General features: G+C 53.8%; 1 protein-coding gene across 3 annotated transcripts; it reads left to right on the forward strand.

The window, feature by feature from the left end:
• The first annotated feature begins 4,234 nt into the window (after window positions 1-4,234).
• On the forward strand, window positions 4,235-13,590 carry MFNG (MFNG O-fucosylpeptide 3-beta-N-acetylglucosaminyltransferase). 3 transcript variants are annotated; one of them, XM_032206431.1, is made up of 9 exons: window positions 4,235-4,313; window positions 4,407-4,588; window positions 9,018-9,066; window positions 9,687-9,789; window positions 9,884-10,037; window positions 10,603-10,688; window positions 12,015-12,180; window positions 12,615-12,700; window positions 13,524-13,590. In XM_032206431.1, exons 1-9 carry the CDS (start codon window positions 4,235-4,237, stop codon window positions 13,588-13,590), a joined length of 972 nt encoding a protein of 323 aa, XP_032062322.1. The 3 variants fall into 3 exon arrangements, with proteins under 3 accessions (XP_032062322.1, XP_032062332.1, XP_032062315.1); XM_032206441.1 differs by having other exon boundaries at window positions 4,419-4,588; XM_032206424.1 differs by having other exon boundaries at window positions 4,235-4,588.
• The last annotated feature ends 806 nt before the right edge of the window (window positions 13,591-14,396 follow it).

The raw sequence follows: 14,396 nt of genomic DNA on the forward strand, positions 1-14,396 counted from the left end.
CAGGTAGCGTGTCCACCTTCCGCTGCAGCAAAGGCACCAGGTGGCCTTGTGGGCCCCCTTGAGGACATAAAGAGTTGGGGGCACAACACGTGTTGACCCACCAGCCTGAGCTTTCCGTGTTTTACTGGAGAGAAGTCTTCCTTCCACCTTTCCTCTGGATGCCTCCTGGGCTGTTCCCCATCACCTTGGCCCCTGGGCTCTGGTACGTGGTCAGATGGGGAGCACGGGGGAACCGTGTGAGCTCAGGCCGTGCAGGAGCATCTCTCTCACACGTACGCATTGAAACCCTTTGCCCATCACCTCCGTCTTCCCTGCCCCGTGGCACCGTGTGCTCCGGGTCCTCCTCTACCTCACCTCCTGCCCCGCGGAGCAGGAGGCACGGCCGCACTGACACTAAGACGCAACCAACCCTCGTTTTATGGGAGCTGTACTTTTTATGGCTTGTAAATTATTAATGGGCCGTTTCACTGGCAACCCGTGTGTAAAGGAGAATTAAATGCCATTCATAACGGCGACGGGTGGCAGGCTGTGGACTCGTGTGTTAATGGGGAGGGTCGGGTGATGCACGGGGGTGTTTCTCTCCTCCTTTAGCTGGGGGCCATCTGCAGGGCAGCAAGAGGTGTGTTGGGAGAGGACAGGCTGAGCATGCCACAGATCAAATTCCCTCCCGTTTCTACTTGCCCTCTGTTTTTCAGCCCCTTCCTTCTCTGCAGTGCTGATGGTAGGCAGGTCATGCTGGGAAAGCTGGGGAAAAGCTCCCTTGATGACCTGGCCAAGGTTCCTCGAGCTTCATATCCCTCCATACCCCAGTTATCATGAAGCAACAAGGCAGCTACTTGTCCTCCTGGGGGACAAGTGTTCGGGGGGGTAGATGATCTTTCCTGGAAGATGCAAAGGAAAATGGGGGCTGTGGCAGTGGAGGACTCAATGGGGTAGGTCAATGGGAGAAGATGGGCCACCAGTATCCAAAGGCTGAGGTCTCCTGCGTCCTCCTCACCCCTGCAATTAGGGGACTGCTACTGCCATGCACTTCTGAAGCTCCAAGCAAAGATTAACTTCAGGGGTCCCCTGTGAGGTGTTATTTCAGGCTCTAAACCAGTTGCCTGTGTCTTTTACGAGGACGAGAGGGAAGGTGGGGGGGGGGGGGGAGGAAAGGAAAAAGAAAAGACTTTAACCTGCAGTCACTGAAATGTAGAGCAAAGTCCCAGATCTGCCCTGGAGCAATGCAGCGATGGAGGGGACGGGTGTAACAGAGCTCCCTCCAGCTGAGAGCTCCTGAGTGGAAGCATCCCAGCACAGCTGCCTGGGGAGGGTGGGTGCCCTGCAGGCAAACAAAGCGGTGCTCTTGTTGAGCTGATGAGAAGGCAGGTCCCAAAGCGAGCCCCCCCTCCACCCAGGCAATGGGATTGCAGGGGAAGGAGGCTGGAGCCTGCATCTTAGCATGGAAAAAGTAGTGCTCGAGTACCCAGGGGAAACACTCCCCGGGAGGCACTGATTCAGAGCTTGACAGCTCCTCCTACCCCTGCTGGCACTGGAGCCACCACCAGCCTTATGACCTTGGCCATAAAGGGTTGGGAGGGGATTAAGAGCAAGCCCCCCCCACTTTGGGTAGCTGCTACCCCCCAAAAAATAAAGCAGACCTTTCCACACACCTTGCAGGGCCATCAGTGTTGGTGCCAGGAGGGAAACTGAGGCACAGAAAGGTGGTGTTGGGGGGCAGGTTGGCACTGTCTGGCTCTCTGAGCGCTAGGCGGCACTGCCTTGCCTGCTCCCAGCCTTCTTCAGGTCCTCTTTTTATCCGGCTCGTCTCCCCCGAGGCTTTCAAAATCCAGCTCCAACTAGTCCTGGACACGGGTGAGAAACGGGGCAGAGGGCTCCAAGGCAAACATTACGCCCCCCTGCCCTGCACACCCCAGCCCACCTCATTTTTGTGCCCGGGGGGGGGGGGGGGGGGGGGGGGCAGCTGCATGCTCTGAGGAATGAGTCACGGGTTAGGTAAACGGGCAGAATGCAATTAGCAGCCCCGGGCATCAATTACCAGCTGTAAGAGCCTTGTACAACCCCCTTGTAAAGTCACCGAGAGCAAATTTTCTCCCTCTGGGGAGGGCAGAGGCCTAGTGGCAGGTGTGTCCCCGAGGGAGGTCACCAGCCCTCTCCACGCTGTCCCCAGGGAGCTGCAGCAGCATGGGGTCATCTCTAGTTTTAGGAGTGTTTTGGTTTGTATGTGGTCAGGTCTGACCTGCTCTGCTGCCCAAAACCACCAAGGTTGATTTGGGGTCAGCCTTGCAGCCCCCAAAAGGCTCTTTTGGGGTTCTTCCACCTGTGTCCCCCTTTCTCTTGCAGAAGACCCGGGGCAGGGATGGGAGGTGCTGCAGGATGCTTAGGAGCCATGGAAGCTGCCTGGAGCTTCATCTGGGTGGCCAAAATCCTCAGAGAGGGTCATTTCTGGCTCTGGAGCAGTGGCTAGCCATGGGAGCAACCCTAGTATTTGGTGTGGTGGCAGTGGTTCGGTCGTGCCAGCTTCATGTCCCTGTGGTAAATTAAAGCCTGTAGGTGAATGACAACCCCCTGCCCCAAATAGGTGTAAGAAAGCCTCAGCAGTCAAACGTGTCTAAAAATAAAGCCTGCAGGGACCCTCTGAAGGGGTATGGGAGATGCTCTGAAGATGTTCTTGCTCCAGGAGAAGTCCAGGGGGCTTATAGAATAGGAGAAACACATGAGAAGAGGGGATAGAAGCAGATTCGGTGATTTCTGCCTTACAAAAGAAAAGGCTGGAACCAGGGACAGGGCTGGGATCAAAGTGTATGTACGAGGCCTGGGGAAACTGGGTTTTGGTAAGGTGGGGAGGTCTTCCCTGTGTCCCCGCCACATGGTGGGAGTGTGGAACAGAGGAACCCTGATCCCTGCCCTGCCCCTCTTTTATAGGATCCCATCATCTGGCATGTGCACAGCTGGGGGGAGGCTTTGTCACACGGCACACCCTGCGAGCCGTGCCCCCCTCATCTTATTCCCTTTTATTTTTTTTTTTTTTTTTTGGCTATGCCCACAGCTTGTAGCTCCCTCAGGAGGCGCCCTGATTTCAGCAGCTTATGTAGAGCACTGTCCTCCTGCTGTCCCCACGCCTCCGAAGCTGGGGTGGGGGTGCAGGCACCAGCCCCCCCATCCTGGTTGCCTCTCCATATCCCCATGGGACAGATGGGGAAGGAGCTGGATGTGCCAGTTTCCTACAGGACTTGTCCGGGGTTCTTTTTAGAGGGCGTATGGGGGTAGCAGGAGACCCAGAGTCCTGTTTTGGGAGGCAGTGTGGGGTAAAAAGGCAGGGATTCGGAGTGGTGAAAGCTCTGGAGCAGGGGGATTTTGTGCGAAAACATGTTTCTTCCCAACAACAGCTCACCTGAACCTGCACCTGTTCCCCCTTCTCTCCTCCCGTAACATTAAACAGGGCTTGGGGCCCCCCAAATAGGACTGGGAGCCCCTCGGGGAGCTGGGCTTTCACAGCAACAGGTTTGTTCCCCTACATCAGCTGCTCGCCACCTGCGAGAGGGCCCAGCCTGGGGTCTTGGCACAGCGGGTGAGGCGAAGCAAACCCCGCTATCAGGCTGGGGGCTGCCCCCCTTCATCCTCCACCCTCCATCCTCTTCCTCCCCCGGGGCTGGTGCTCCGCCCCATGCCCGGAGGCGGGACCGGGGCTGGCAGGGAGCAAGACTGAGCTGCACTGAGGGAGCAGGTGGATGGACAGACAGACCAGCTGCTCGCATGGCACCCAGCTCCTTCCCACAGCCCTGCTCCGGCCCCATGCGTCCGCCACGGAGCCCCTGGCTTGGGTGCGCAGGCTGGGGTCTTCTGGGGAACTGATGTCTTCGGTCTGGGCTCCCCCTCGATGGCTCTGATCTCCTCTGGCACCCTCTCCACCCCCAGCCCAGGACCCTCGTCTTCTCCACCAGGAGCAGGGATGCTCGCTTTCCTCCTGGTGAGCTGTACCAGCCACCCGCCAGTCGTCCCGGAGTGTTTTCCTGCCACGCGTCCCTGCCTCGCGGGGTGATCAAGCCCCCCTCGGTCTGTGGAAATTCCCCTCGCTTCATCTCTCTCCTCGGGGACTGCTGTCGCTTTGGATTTCGGATCTTCACCCACCCCAGTCCTCGGCCTCAGCCTATTTGTTCCTCGCTCTCGGCTCGTCCTGCCCTGCAGAAGGTTTAGAGAAGCGTGGGCAGGTTCTGGTGGAGGTACGTCAGCCATGGGCCGCCGGCTCCTCCGTGGTCTGTCTGGAGCAGCAGTTTTCCTGGTCAGCGTGGCCCTCCTCTCCGTACGGCACCGTGGGGCTCAGGAAACATCTGGGGAAACATCCCCGGGGCTCAGAGAGGGGATGCTGGAGAACCCGGAGCGATGGACACAAAAAAGTTCAGAAGATGCCGTGAGAGGTGGAGGCAGGGGGCAGAAGAACCTGCAGATCCAGCCTCCGGAGGAATACAGGACCCAAGGAAGCCTGACCCTTGGAGACGTCTTCATAGCGGTGAAGACCACCAAGAGATTTCACCAGAGCAGGATGGAGCTGCTCCTGGACACGTGGATTACCCGGGCAAGAGAGCAGGTGAGCGTGTGGATTTGGGCTGCAGAGGGGGTGTGTGGCGGTGTGATTGGGGACGGGGTGTCCGTAGGGAGGGACAAAGCCAATGGAAGGGGAAATCGGGCACTGTGGTCCCACCCTTTGCCTCGTTTTCCCTAACTCTCACCTCTGTTCATACCGAATGGTGGGTGCTACCCAGCAAAATGTTGCTTTGGTACCTGGTTGATGGGGAGGGTGGCCAGAGAAGCTGAAGAGCTTCCACTGGTGGCCAGATTGTGGTGGTCAGAGAGGTTGAAGAGCCTCTGTGGGCTCTTCACATGCAGGCTGTGAGGATGAGCGCTCTCAGCAAGCGTCGCCATCCCCTAACCTAATCCTGACTCTTTTGGCTTGAGGTGTCGGGGATTTGCTTTCATTTTCTTTAACCACTGACACCGCAGACGGCCCCAGCCGCACCGGAGGGGGAGCGCAGGTCTTCCAGGAGCCATCTGAAATGGTGGCCTTCTGCCTCCTTGTGCCATGGGTTTGCGAGGCTTGGCGCTGAGGCTCCCCCTGGTTTAACGAGGTGAATTCAGGCCTCAGCAAAGAAGGCAGATGGGGGTGGAGGTTTTTGGGTAGGAGAGTGCTCGAAGCAAGGCAGGGTTTTCTGGGTAAGGGTGGTTTTCCACTTTCTGGTGCTGCAACCGTCTGGTCTGCTGCGGTTGTCACAGGAAGCCGTGTCCTATTTCGGGCACACTTCCTCTCCTGTCTGCGCGTCCATCTTAGCATCTGAGATACCCTGCTTCCTCCTCCAGATGCACTTCTCCTCCCCACCCACCCGTTCCTGCCCTCAGCCCAACAGCTCTTTGGAGAAGCCAAACCACGCCATGTGCCCACGCCGGCATCAAAGACCACCAAAAAGGCTTTTGGAGCAGGTTTGCAAGGAGCCCTTGACCTTGCCCTCCTCGTGTGATTGACAGACAGACGTCTGGCCGTGCTGCAGATGGCAGGAATCAGACAGCAGCTCCCCCATGTTCACCTGGCCGTCTCTTTTTGACAGACAAATGAAGTCCCAGCCTGGGATGAGGTGGTGAATTTTCTGTGCTGCTGCCAGCCCAGTAGGAAATGCTCCACGAACTGAGCAAAAGAATGGGAAGCGAGGGGTTGAATGGTAGGGTCAGTCATTTTTAAAGTGCTTTTCCATTGCTATCAGATTGGGTTGGAAGCTCAGGGCTTTCCTTCCCTCCTGTCTGCTTCCCCTCCCCGCCTCACCCCAAATTTTCCATTTGTTTCTTCTGTTTTTTTACTAACTGGGCTTAAGGGCAGGAGAGGGGGAGAGAGGCAAAGAGAAATACATGAAAGCTAAAAGTTTTTTTTTTTTTTTTTTCCCTTTATTTAAAAAGCAAGCAAGCAAACAAACAAATAAAAAAACTATTGGGTTGTACTTGGAGGTAGGGGAAAGGGTTAGTTCTGAAAAATTGACAACATAGAAACCCTTGCTTAGCAGGAAGAAAAAAAGAGAGAGAGAGAGCTCTCAGTTTGCACAGGTTATTTAATTGTCATGTGGCCATGGACAGGTTGCTAGAGCTCCTACTAATGAATTTTTATAGGCTTTAAAACCCAGGTCTTGGAAGCACTGATGTGCAGGAACTGTCTTCTAGGGCTGACCTGCCACCTTGCTCTCTCGCTGGTTCTAACTCATCGCTGGAGACTGATTCAGCACGTCCCTCTCTGCAGGTAGCCAGTGGGGAAATTTTGGCAGCTGGCTGTGCTCCTGATGCCAAGCCTGGCTTCAGAGCTGGTTACCTGCATGGTGTCCTCCTGAAGGAAGTAACCCAGACCTCAAAGGCCAGGCTTAGGTGACTGCGCCAGGAGGCAGGACCAGCTGTGGCCTTTTATGATTAGGAGAGATTGCACAGGAGCCAAATTAAAAGTCTTCTGTGTTGGACTCTGTTCGGGTATAATGAGAGAGAGAGGATTTCCCTTGAAATTGCACTGTTTAAGCAGAAGATGTTCAGCTGGTGGGAGGTGGGGAAAGGGAAGTACAGGGTGGGTGCTCTTCCAGGAGCCAGATTGTGATCTCTCTCTTGAGAACTAATCCAGTGCAAACTTTTCGCTGGAACTTGCTGTAGAAATCATTTCAAGCCCATTACTGAGAAAAGGCTTCATCTAAGCAGAAGTGTCAGTTTTGATGGCTGTTAAGGCTGGACAGCATCTTGAAGTGGCTGGAACTCTTAGCCCCCGTGGTTTGGATGAAAATAAGTCTCGATTTCAGGTCTGAAATGGCATTTCGTTCAGTAACACAAACGAATTCTAGCAACCTCCCCTCCTTACAGCAAGGCAAGCATCCAGCTGATGGAAATGAAAACTTTGAATGACCCATCCTCAAAAGTTTTTCACATTTTCAGTGTTGTGAACACAGTGTAGATTTTGAATCTCTTCTCTGCCCAGACACACCATTAACCCTGTTGATGCATTTGCATTTTGGAGGCCGTTTCTTCCTGGAAAAGGGATAGCCTCGGAGATTAATGTGACCCTGGACTGTCAGGTTCCACATGTGTATTCCCTTTTTCTAGTTTTCATTTCTTTGTTTCTAAATTTTGGGCTGAAGAAACCTCAAAATCTAGTGTTTATCCATGATGTGGGCACCTATGTTCATGGAGAGCTGCCAGTCCAAGCCCCTTGGCACCAGCAGCTCCGTATCACTGCTAACACCTCTGTCCATCAGACACCCTTTCCCACCCAGCCACCTTCTCTGCTCCTGCACGGCCCCATAGATGGTCTGGTGGAGCACAGGGGGGTGGATATGGTAGAGGGGCTGCTTCTCTCCAACCCAGCATCCACACTCGTAGCCTCTTTCTTCCAGTTCTGTTGGAGGGTTTGATGTTTCCCATGGTGATGATGCTCCTTCAGCCTTGGGTTCCTGCAGGAGCATATCAGGTGTCTCTAAAACAGCATTCTCCACCTCGCATCAAGAGGAAAGTGGGAGCCTTGGGGTGTTTTCACAAATACAAAACCTAGAAGAAGGTACACATCCCCATTTTAAGTCAGTCAGACATGACGTTGGTTAGGCACATGATTTCTGGATGGTTTTATACCTGTAAGCAAGTCATTTCTAGCAACAATATTTCTGTTTTTTGAAAACATCAGGAAGTTTCAAGGGTTTCGGAACTGTTTTCTTAAGATGAATTATTTGTCATGGTGGAAATTTCTGCCTTTAAATGTGCTGGCAAGGGAAATCCCGTGTCACTGCGAATGCCTGCTGTGCCTGAACCTTAGGGTACAGTTGCCTGACCTAGTGCAACTCCTTCACTTGAGACTTTGCTAATTGCTTCCTGTCCTCTGATTACCTTGGAAATTTCTTAAACCAAGCGGGTCTGTCACTGGGGTCAGGTAGGACTGTGTGCACGGTCAGTTATTGCAATCAGCTGTGGGAGGGGAATTCACCGAGTCACTGCAGCTCAGACATTTGAGACTGTGAGCCCATCCTGCCATCTCTGCTCGGCTGGGTGATCTCTGAGGGTCCTTCACTGCCTTCCTTGCTGTTTATCGATCTAATGTTTAGATCATTTCTCTTCCCACACCTCGCTGGCGGGGGCACATCACCCAACCCAAATGCATGGGATGCAGGGAGATGTAGAGGGAAAGAAACTCAGCTCATCAGAGCAATGACAGCTCCTACGAGCTGGTGTCCATCTGCCTTGTGCCTTTTGTCCCTGCCCAGGTGCTGTTTAACCAGCCTGCAGGCAGCTGGTGGAGAGACTGTTTAAGGCTTGTGCCTCCTTTTTAATTTCATGAAAGCTCATTTTCTGCCTGAGGAAAGCTTTTCTCCCTGAGCCCTGATCCCTGGCTGGCCCTGAGGAGGGGGTGACATGCCACATAATGGCAGAGAGGGGGATTAGAGAGCCTGGGGGTGGAGGAAGAGGAGGAGGAGGCAGGCAAGCAGCAGGGGGCTGTGCACACTTATCACACAAACAGATGTTCTCCTTTCAACTCGAGCATCGTTCAACCACAATGCATGCATTTTTTCTGCAACTGACACCAAAGCCAGGCCTCCCTCAACCCCTTGCTTGGTGTTGCAGGTCCTCTTGTCCCTCTTCCCAAGGCTTCAGGGGGAAAAATAAAGCAACATGAGCAGGGAAGGTGCTGGCGGGGGGATGTTGGGTGGCAAAGGAAGCGCTGATCCTGCTCAGGGCAATGAGCAGCCCCTGCAAAGCCCATCCTGTGCATGGGGAGGAAGCAGCACAAAGCAACAGCAGGGCAAGACATGCAGTGTTGGGGTCTGTGTGCATCTCCTTTGAGGGTTTGGAGAGGTTTAATTGGGAAGGGGGAGCAGTGAGGCAGCTCCTGTCCCTCTGTTCCTCTGCTGCCTGGTGCCTGGCATGGGAGCATGGCAGCAAGGCCTGCCTTGGGGTGGGTGGCCAGGAGCAGCACCAGCTCCAGGCCTGGCAGTAACCTCGTTTTCTCATCTCCCCAGACGTACGTCTTCACCGATGAAGAAGATGATGCCCTGAAGAGGAGAATGGGTACCCACCTTTCCCACATCACCACCTCACTCTTCTTGCCTTCAGTTTCTAAGCTTGCGTGGCCTTTGGCTGGCCAGACGGCTGGCTCCAGGCATGCAGCACAAGCACCCAGGGAGAAAACCTCACCCTGTACCTTGTCTGGCCATGGGCAGGGTGGAAGTGCAGCTAGCAGGGGACCTAGCCTTGGGCAAGATGCTTTGCTTTCTCCTGGCTTCTTTTCCTAGGTCGGGGGAAGGATGGGACTTCTGTGGCTGTGGGCCACAGTGAGGTGGTGATAAGGGAGCTGCTCTCTGCAAGGTGCAGTGGTGGCAAAGGGAAAGTAGAGTGCTGAGCCGATGACTAAGCTCTTGTCCTTATTGTACCATTTGTGGGGTGGAGTCTAGCTATAAGAATCACAAAATGGTTTGGGTTAGAGCTCAGAGAAGGGTTGTGTGTAGTGAACTGCTTGGGGTTGATGGGGGAAGAGGCAAGCAGGTGGGAGATGCCCACATCATGGCAGGCTTGGATCAGGGGGGGCGAGAGGAAGCTGGGCGTGAGCAAACCTCTTCCCTCCTGCCCAGAGGTCCTCTCCGTGGCCATGTGGGCCAGCCTTGAGCCCCAGACTTTTTTTTTCCCCGCAGGTGACCATGTGGTGTTCACCAACTGCTCCACCGAGCACAGCCACCCGGCCCTCTCCTGCAAGATGGCCGCAGAGTTCGACGCGTTCCTGGCCAGTGGCCGGAGGTGAGCTGGGGCTGCTGCCTGAGGGAAACCCCACGGGGCTGCCGGCACCTCCTTACTGCCATCCTCTTGTGTCTTCGCTCCCGTCTCCCTCCAGCTGGTTCTGCCATTTGGATGACGACAACTATCTGAACCCTCAGGCCCTCCTGCAGCTGCTGTCCTCCTACTCCCCGACGCGGGATGTCTACCTGGGGAAACCCAGCCTGAACCGACCCATCCGGGCCTCCGAAACGCTGCCCAACAACCAGACGGTATGTTTTATTTAATACTGTGGCTCATCATGCTGGACCCTGATGAGAGAAAGGTCCCAGGAGCAAGAGACATCAGCTGAGAACACGCCGGTCCTGTCTGAACGCAGTAACATGCATTGACTCACTCCAGTCTACCTAGAGGAAGGGAAAGTGATGTCTCATGGTGCTGCTGCTGCGTTGGGTGCCCACCTGCAAGGAGATCAGCCTGCCTTGGGATGGATCAGCCCTGCTCTAGCAGGCTGGCAGAACTCAGCCTGGATTTCCAGCTAGCCTTCCTTAGCATGCACGATGTGATTTGGCCAGTGGTCTCTCTGCCTCTGCTTGCTCATTTTTCTCTTTGAGCTCAGAGCGCCATGAGAGCAGCCTTGCTCATCCTGGCTTCCCAGCCATGTGAGATCAAAATTGGTGCTGTACTACTACCACATCCCTCTGGGCAGCAGTTTTGGGGTGACAATAGGGCTCTGTTTATCTCTGTGTCAAAGCTGGGTTTCCAGCATTCCCATCTCCAGGAGCATGATGTTCCTCTGAGCCTCTGCCATTGATTTGTTCTGCTGTTTCTCTCCAGAAATCCGTGCACTTCTGGTTTGCCACAGGAGGGGCTGGGTTCTGCATCAGCCAAAAGCTGGCAAGGAAGATGGTGCCTTGGGCCAGGTGAGCTGTGCAGCCGGTGGGTATATGAGCCTTTGGGGATTAGGAACACAGACACACAGTGATTCCTGGCAGCGTCAAATCTGAATTTGTGTCTGTGATGCTTGCAAGGATGTTTGCAAGGGTGCAGAGTGCCACGCGCTTCAAATCTGTAAGCATGTGGGACTGGAGGAAGGATGTAGTGGGTGGGTCTCCCACCTGATTAAAAAGAGACAACAGCAGGCACGTCAGCAGACGTGATCATAGGATGACGCACTCCCTCCTCCCCAACTCCTTTCAGCTCTTGGTTATTCCCCCACCCTCCTTCCCTTTTATTTCAGTTTCTTCTGATTCTTTTCCTAAGTGTTTTCCCTGTCTGTGTATCTCCCCTCGCTCTTCCTCTTTCCAATCTCCTCTGCCTCTCTCCTGAACTAATTTTCCGTTCCCCCACCCCAAACCCTCTTACAGTGGCCACTGTCATTTCCTCATCTTGATGCACAGAGAACAGGTCCCGGGGTCTTGTGTTAGCCCAGCCTACAAGAAGATGTTTTCCAGGATGCCCTAGGTTGTGTAACAGGCTATATGTGCATATATCAACAGGAAACATCTGTGCCAGCCTTAACCAGATCTTTGCATAGCCAGAAAGACAGATCTGATGTACACCAGGTGGTCCTGTTTTTGCTGGTTTAGCTGAAGGCCATGATACATGTGCTGTGCTAGACCCAGACAGGAAAATGGTCTGTGATCCAGGGAAAAATTAAAGTGGCATGGACAGAAAACACCTAATCTGTCATAAAGTCTGCCACTACTGTGTTAAAAGGCTTTAAACTCATTTGAACTAGCTGAGGGGTGTGTTAGAGTAGACGGCGCTTTGTGTCATGTGGCTGCTTCCAGTTACAAGAGCCCTGAAGCGAGGTTTACCCTGTCATCAAAGCAAGTCTGTGGTGCTGCAATAGGGTGAAGCCAATGAGCAGCTCCTTTCAGCTGAAAGATTGTCCCGTTCCCTCTTCCTCCTGGTCCTGGCCATGCAGTCCTGCCATTTCTCTTGTGCTGGCTTGTCTGACCCCTGAATGACTCAGTGCAGCTCACCAAACAGCTGGAGAACTAACTTGGCACAGCCTCTGCAAGCTCTCTGAATCAGCTCGCTGAGGATATATATCAGGGACAGTATCAAATACTTGGTGGGACTGCATGGCTGGGTGTGGTTGAAGAGCAAACACACTCCTACATCTACAGGTGGGACTGGGGGATTCTTGCCTTGTTTCAAGGTTTATTCTGGTTTTCAGTGAAGTGGTTGCCTGTATCTCCCCACCTCCTTCTCCTAACCCACCCAGCTCTGCTCTCTTCCAGCGGCAGGAACTTCCTGAGCACTTCAGAGCTCATCCGCCTGCCGGATGACTGCACCATGGGGTACATCATCGAGTGCAAAGTTGGTGGGCAGCTGCTGCCCAACGCCCTCTTCCACTCCCACCTGGAGAACCTGCAGCTCATCCCCACCTCCCGCCTCACGCAGCAGGTGAGCAGGGGAAACAGAACAAGAGAGAAGTGTGCGAGGAAGGGGAGAAGCAATAAGGAGCAGAGGTTGCCTGCAGCACAGGTGACAGTCACAGTGGCCCAGGGTCAGTGGTGGGGAACACGGGTACAGGGAGTGATGGGAGGACTGGGGGAACATGGCAAAAGGACATGGAGAAATGCTGATTTTGGGGGGAGGGGGCTTTACACCACATCCTCCTTGCATGGGGAGATAACAAGGGGTGTAGGGGACTTGGAGAGGGCCAAGGACTCAAGTGATGGACCATTATGGGCAGGAGGAGAGGAGAGGTGGAAGGCAGAGGCCAAGCCAGCAGAGAAGGAAAAAGAACACGAGCTTTTGTTACCCAAAGCAAGTTCCTTGCTCCTGAGCTCACCTCCTCACCCTCCCTGCTCCTTTCTCCCCACCCCTCTTTGCAGGTCACACTCAGCTATGGTGTCTTTGAGAACAAGCTCAATGTTATCGAACTGAGTGGTCCCTTCTCACCGCAGGAAGATCCCTCAAGGTACGGGGCATGAATGATCTGGGCCACTCCGTGGTTTGAGCTGTTGGACAATAGGCTGGGAAGGGGAGGCAGCTAAATGGGGTGCGGGAGATCAAGAGTGAGGGACAGAAACCTTGCAATCACATGGCTTATCGGGTGAGGAGCACACCAGCATTAAGATGTTTGTGAACACTTACAAACTTTGAAAACCCTATCGGATGAACGGAAAGAAAAGAAGTATCGTAACATTTTATTTGGACAGTTACCGAGCCAAAAGTTTTACCATTTATTTCACACTGAGAATGAACAAGCTAACCTTTTACCTCTGGGACAGGAACTGAAATGTTCTTCTAAACTCAGGAGAGGAAATTGTGCTTTATTTTACTTTGCTTTGCTGAGGAAATTGAAGGGAGAAAAGAAAAAGGTTTACTTCAGGATGACCGCAAACAAAAGCGTTCTTTGATTTACTTTCTCTGGTTTGAGTGAATAAACCTAAAGCTGCTATTTGCAGAGCATGGGTAAGAAGTTTGTGGCTGGAGATAGCAGGGGTAGGAAGCCACCAAGCAATGAAAAGAGCATCCAGAGAACCACATAGTGGGGGCTGGTGATCCATGGGCTTGGGATACATGGTCCAGGGCAGGATTGAGGTGTTGGAGGGAGGCCTGGCTGCCCCACTGTGCCAAGATGAGACACCATAAGATGAACAGCCAGTCCTGGGGCACTGTAATGCAGGAACAGCATCTGGTGTGGGTGGGATGTGGCACGAGGGAGAAGTCTTCCATTCTCTAGCTTTGCCCTGCAGTAAAAACTGCCTCCTGATCCTCCTTCACTCTTTCCCCAGCAGGTTTCGATCGCTCCACTGCCACCTCTACCCCGACACCTCCTGGTGCCTGCAGGCTGCTGGCTGGTGATGCCCAAGCCCCAGCTACAGCGGGTCCTGCCGACCTTGTGCTTGTAGGGGGTGAGACACGGAAGAAGCTCAGCGCTCCCAACTTCCCCTTTGCTGTGGCAGTCTTGGGTCCTTGCTGAGTACCGGTGATACGGGACAAGAGAGATCAGTGCCAAAGCAGAAAAAGGACTGGGTGGAGATGGGCACGGCTGCTGTGGATTCATCTTGCTGGACTATAAAAGCCCTGGGTCAGGGTACCCAGTGCCAGGCTGGGGTTCGCTGACAGCATACGTTGGCTCCAGCCTCTCTGAGCAGGCTTCCTTCCTCCGTACCTGCTTGTGCTTTCCCCATTTCCCACTTTTCCCAGCCACAGCCCCTTGGCCGAGTCTCTGCCTAGTTAAACTCTGACTCTGCCCTCCCTTCAGAAATGGAAAATGTGGCCATTTCTGTGCTGAATGAGTGCTGGAAAAACACAGTTCCTGTCTGGCTGAGGGGAGACGGGCAGGAAATACAAGAAATCAGGAATCCCCCTTGGCTAGGACAAGGGAGAGGATGCAGAATGGGGAAGACAGTAGGACAGACAGAGATGAGGATGGTTCCTTTACTGAACATTGAAGGCTTGATCTTGGATGGCCCTGCATTATTCCTCTCTTTTTACCTTCCTGATATGGGGTCAGGATAATCTTTTGCTCTAATTACCAACCTGTCGTCTGAGATTAGACTCCAATTCCTACCTGCGAGAGAGGAGACACAGAGGATTAGAACTGGCTGAAAGAGAGGAGAAAGGAAGAGATGGAGAAGGAGTGCTCAGGAGCGGATTAGAGGTTA

Source organism: Aythya fuligula, chromosome 1 (genome assembly GCF_009819795.1).
Source record: "Aythya fuligula isolate bAytFul2 chromosome 1, bAytFul2.pri, whole genome shotgun sequence".
Classification (NCBI taxonomy): Eukaryota; Metazoa; Chordata; class Aves; order Anseriformes; family Anatidae; genus Aythya; species Aythya fuligula.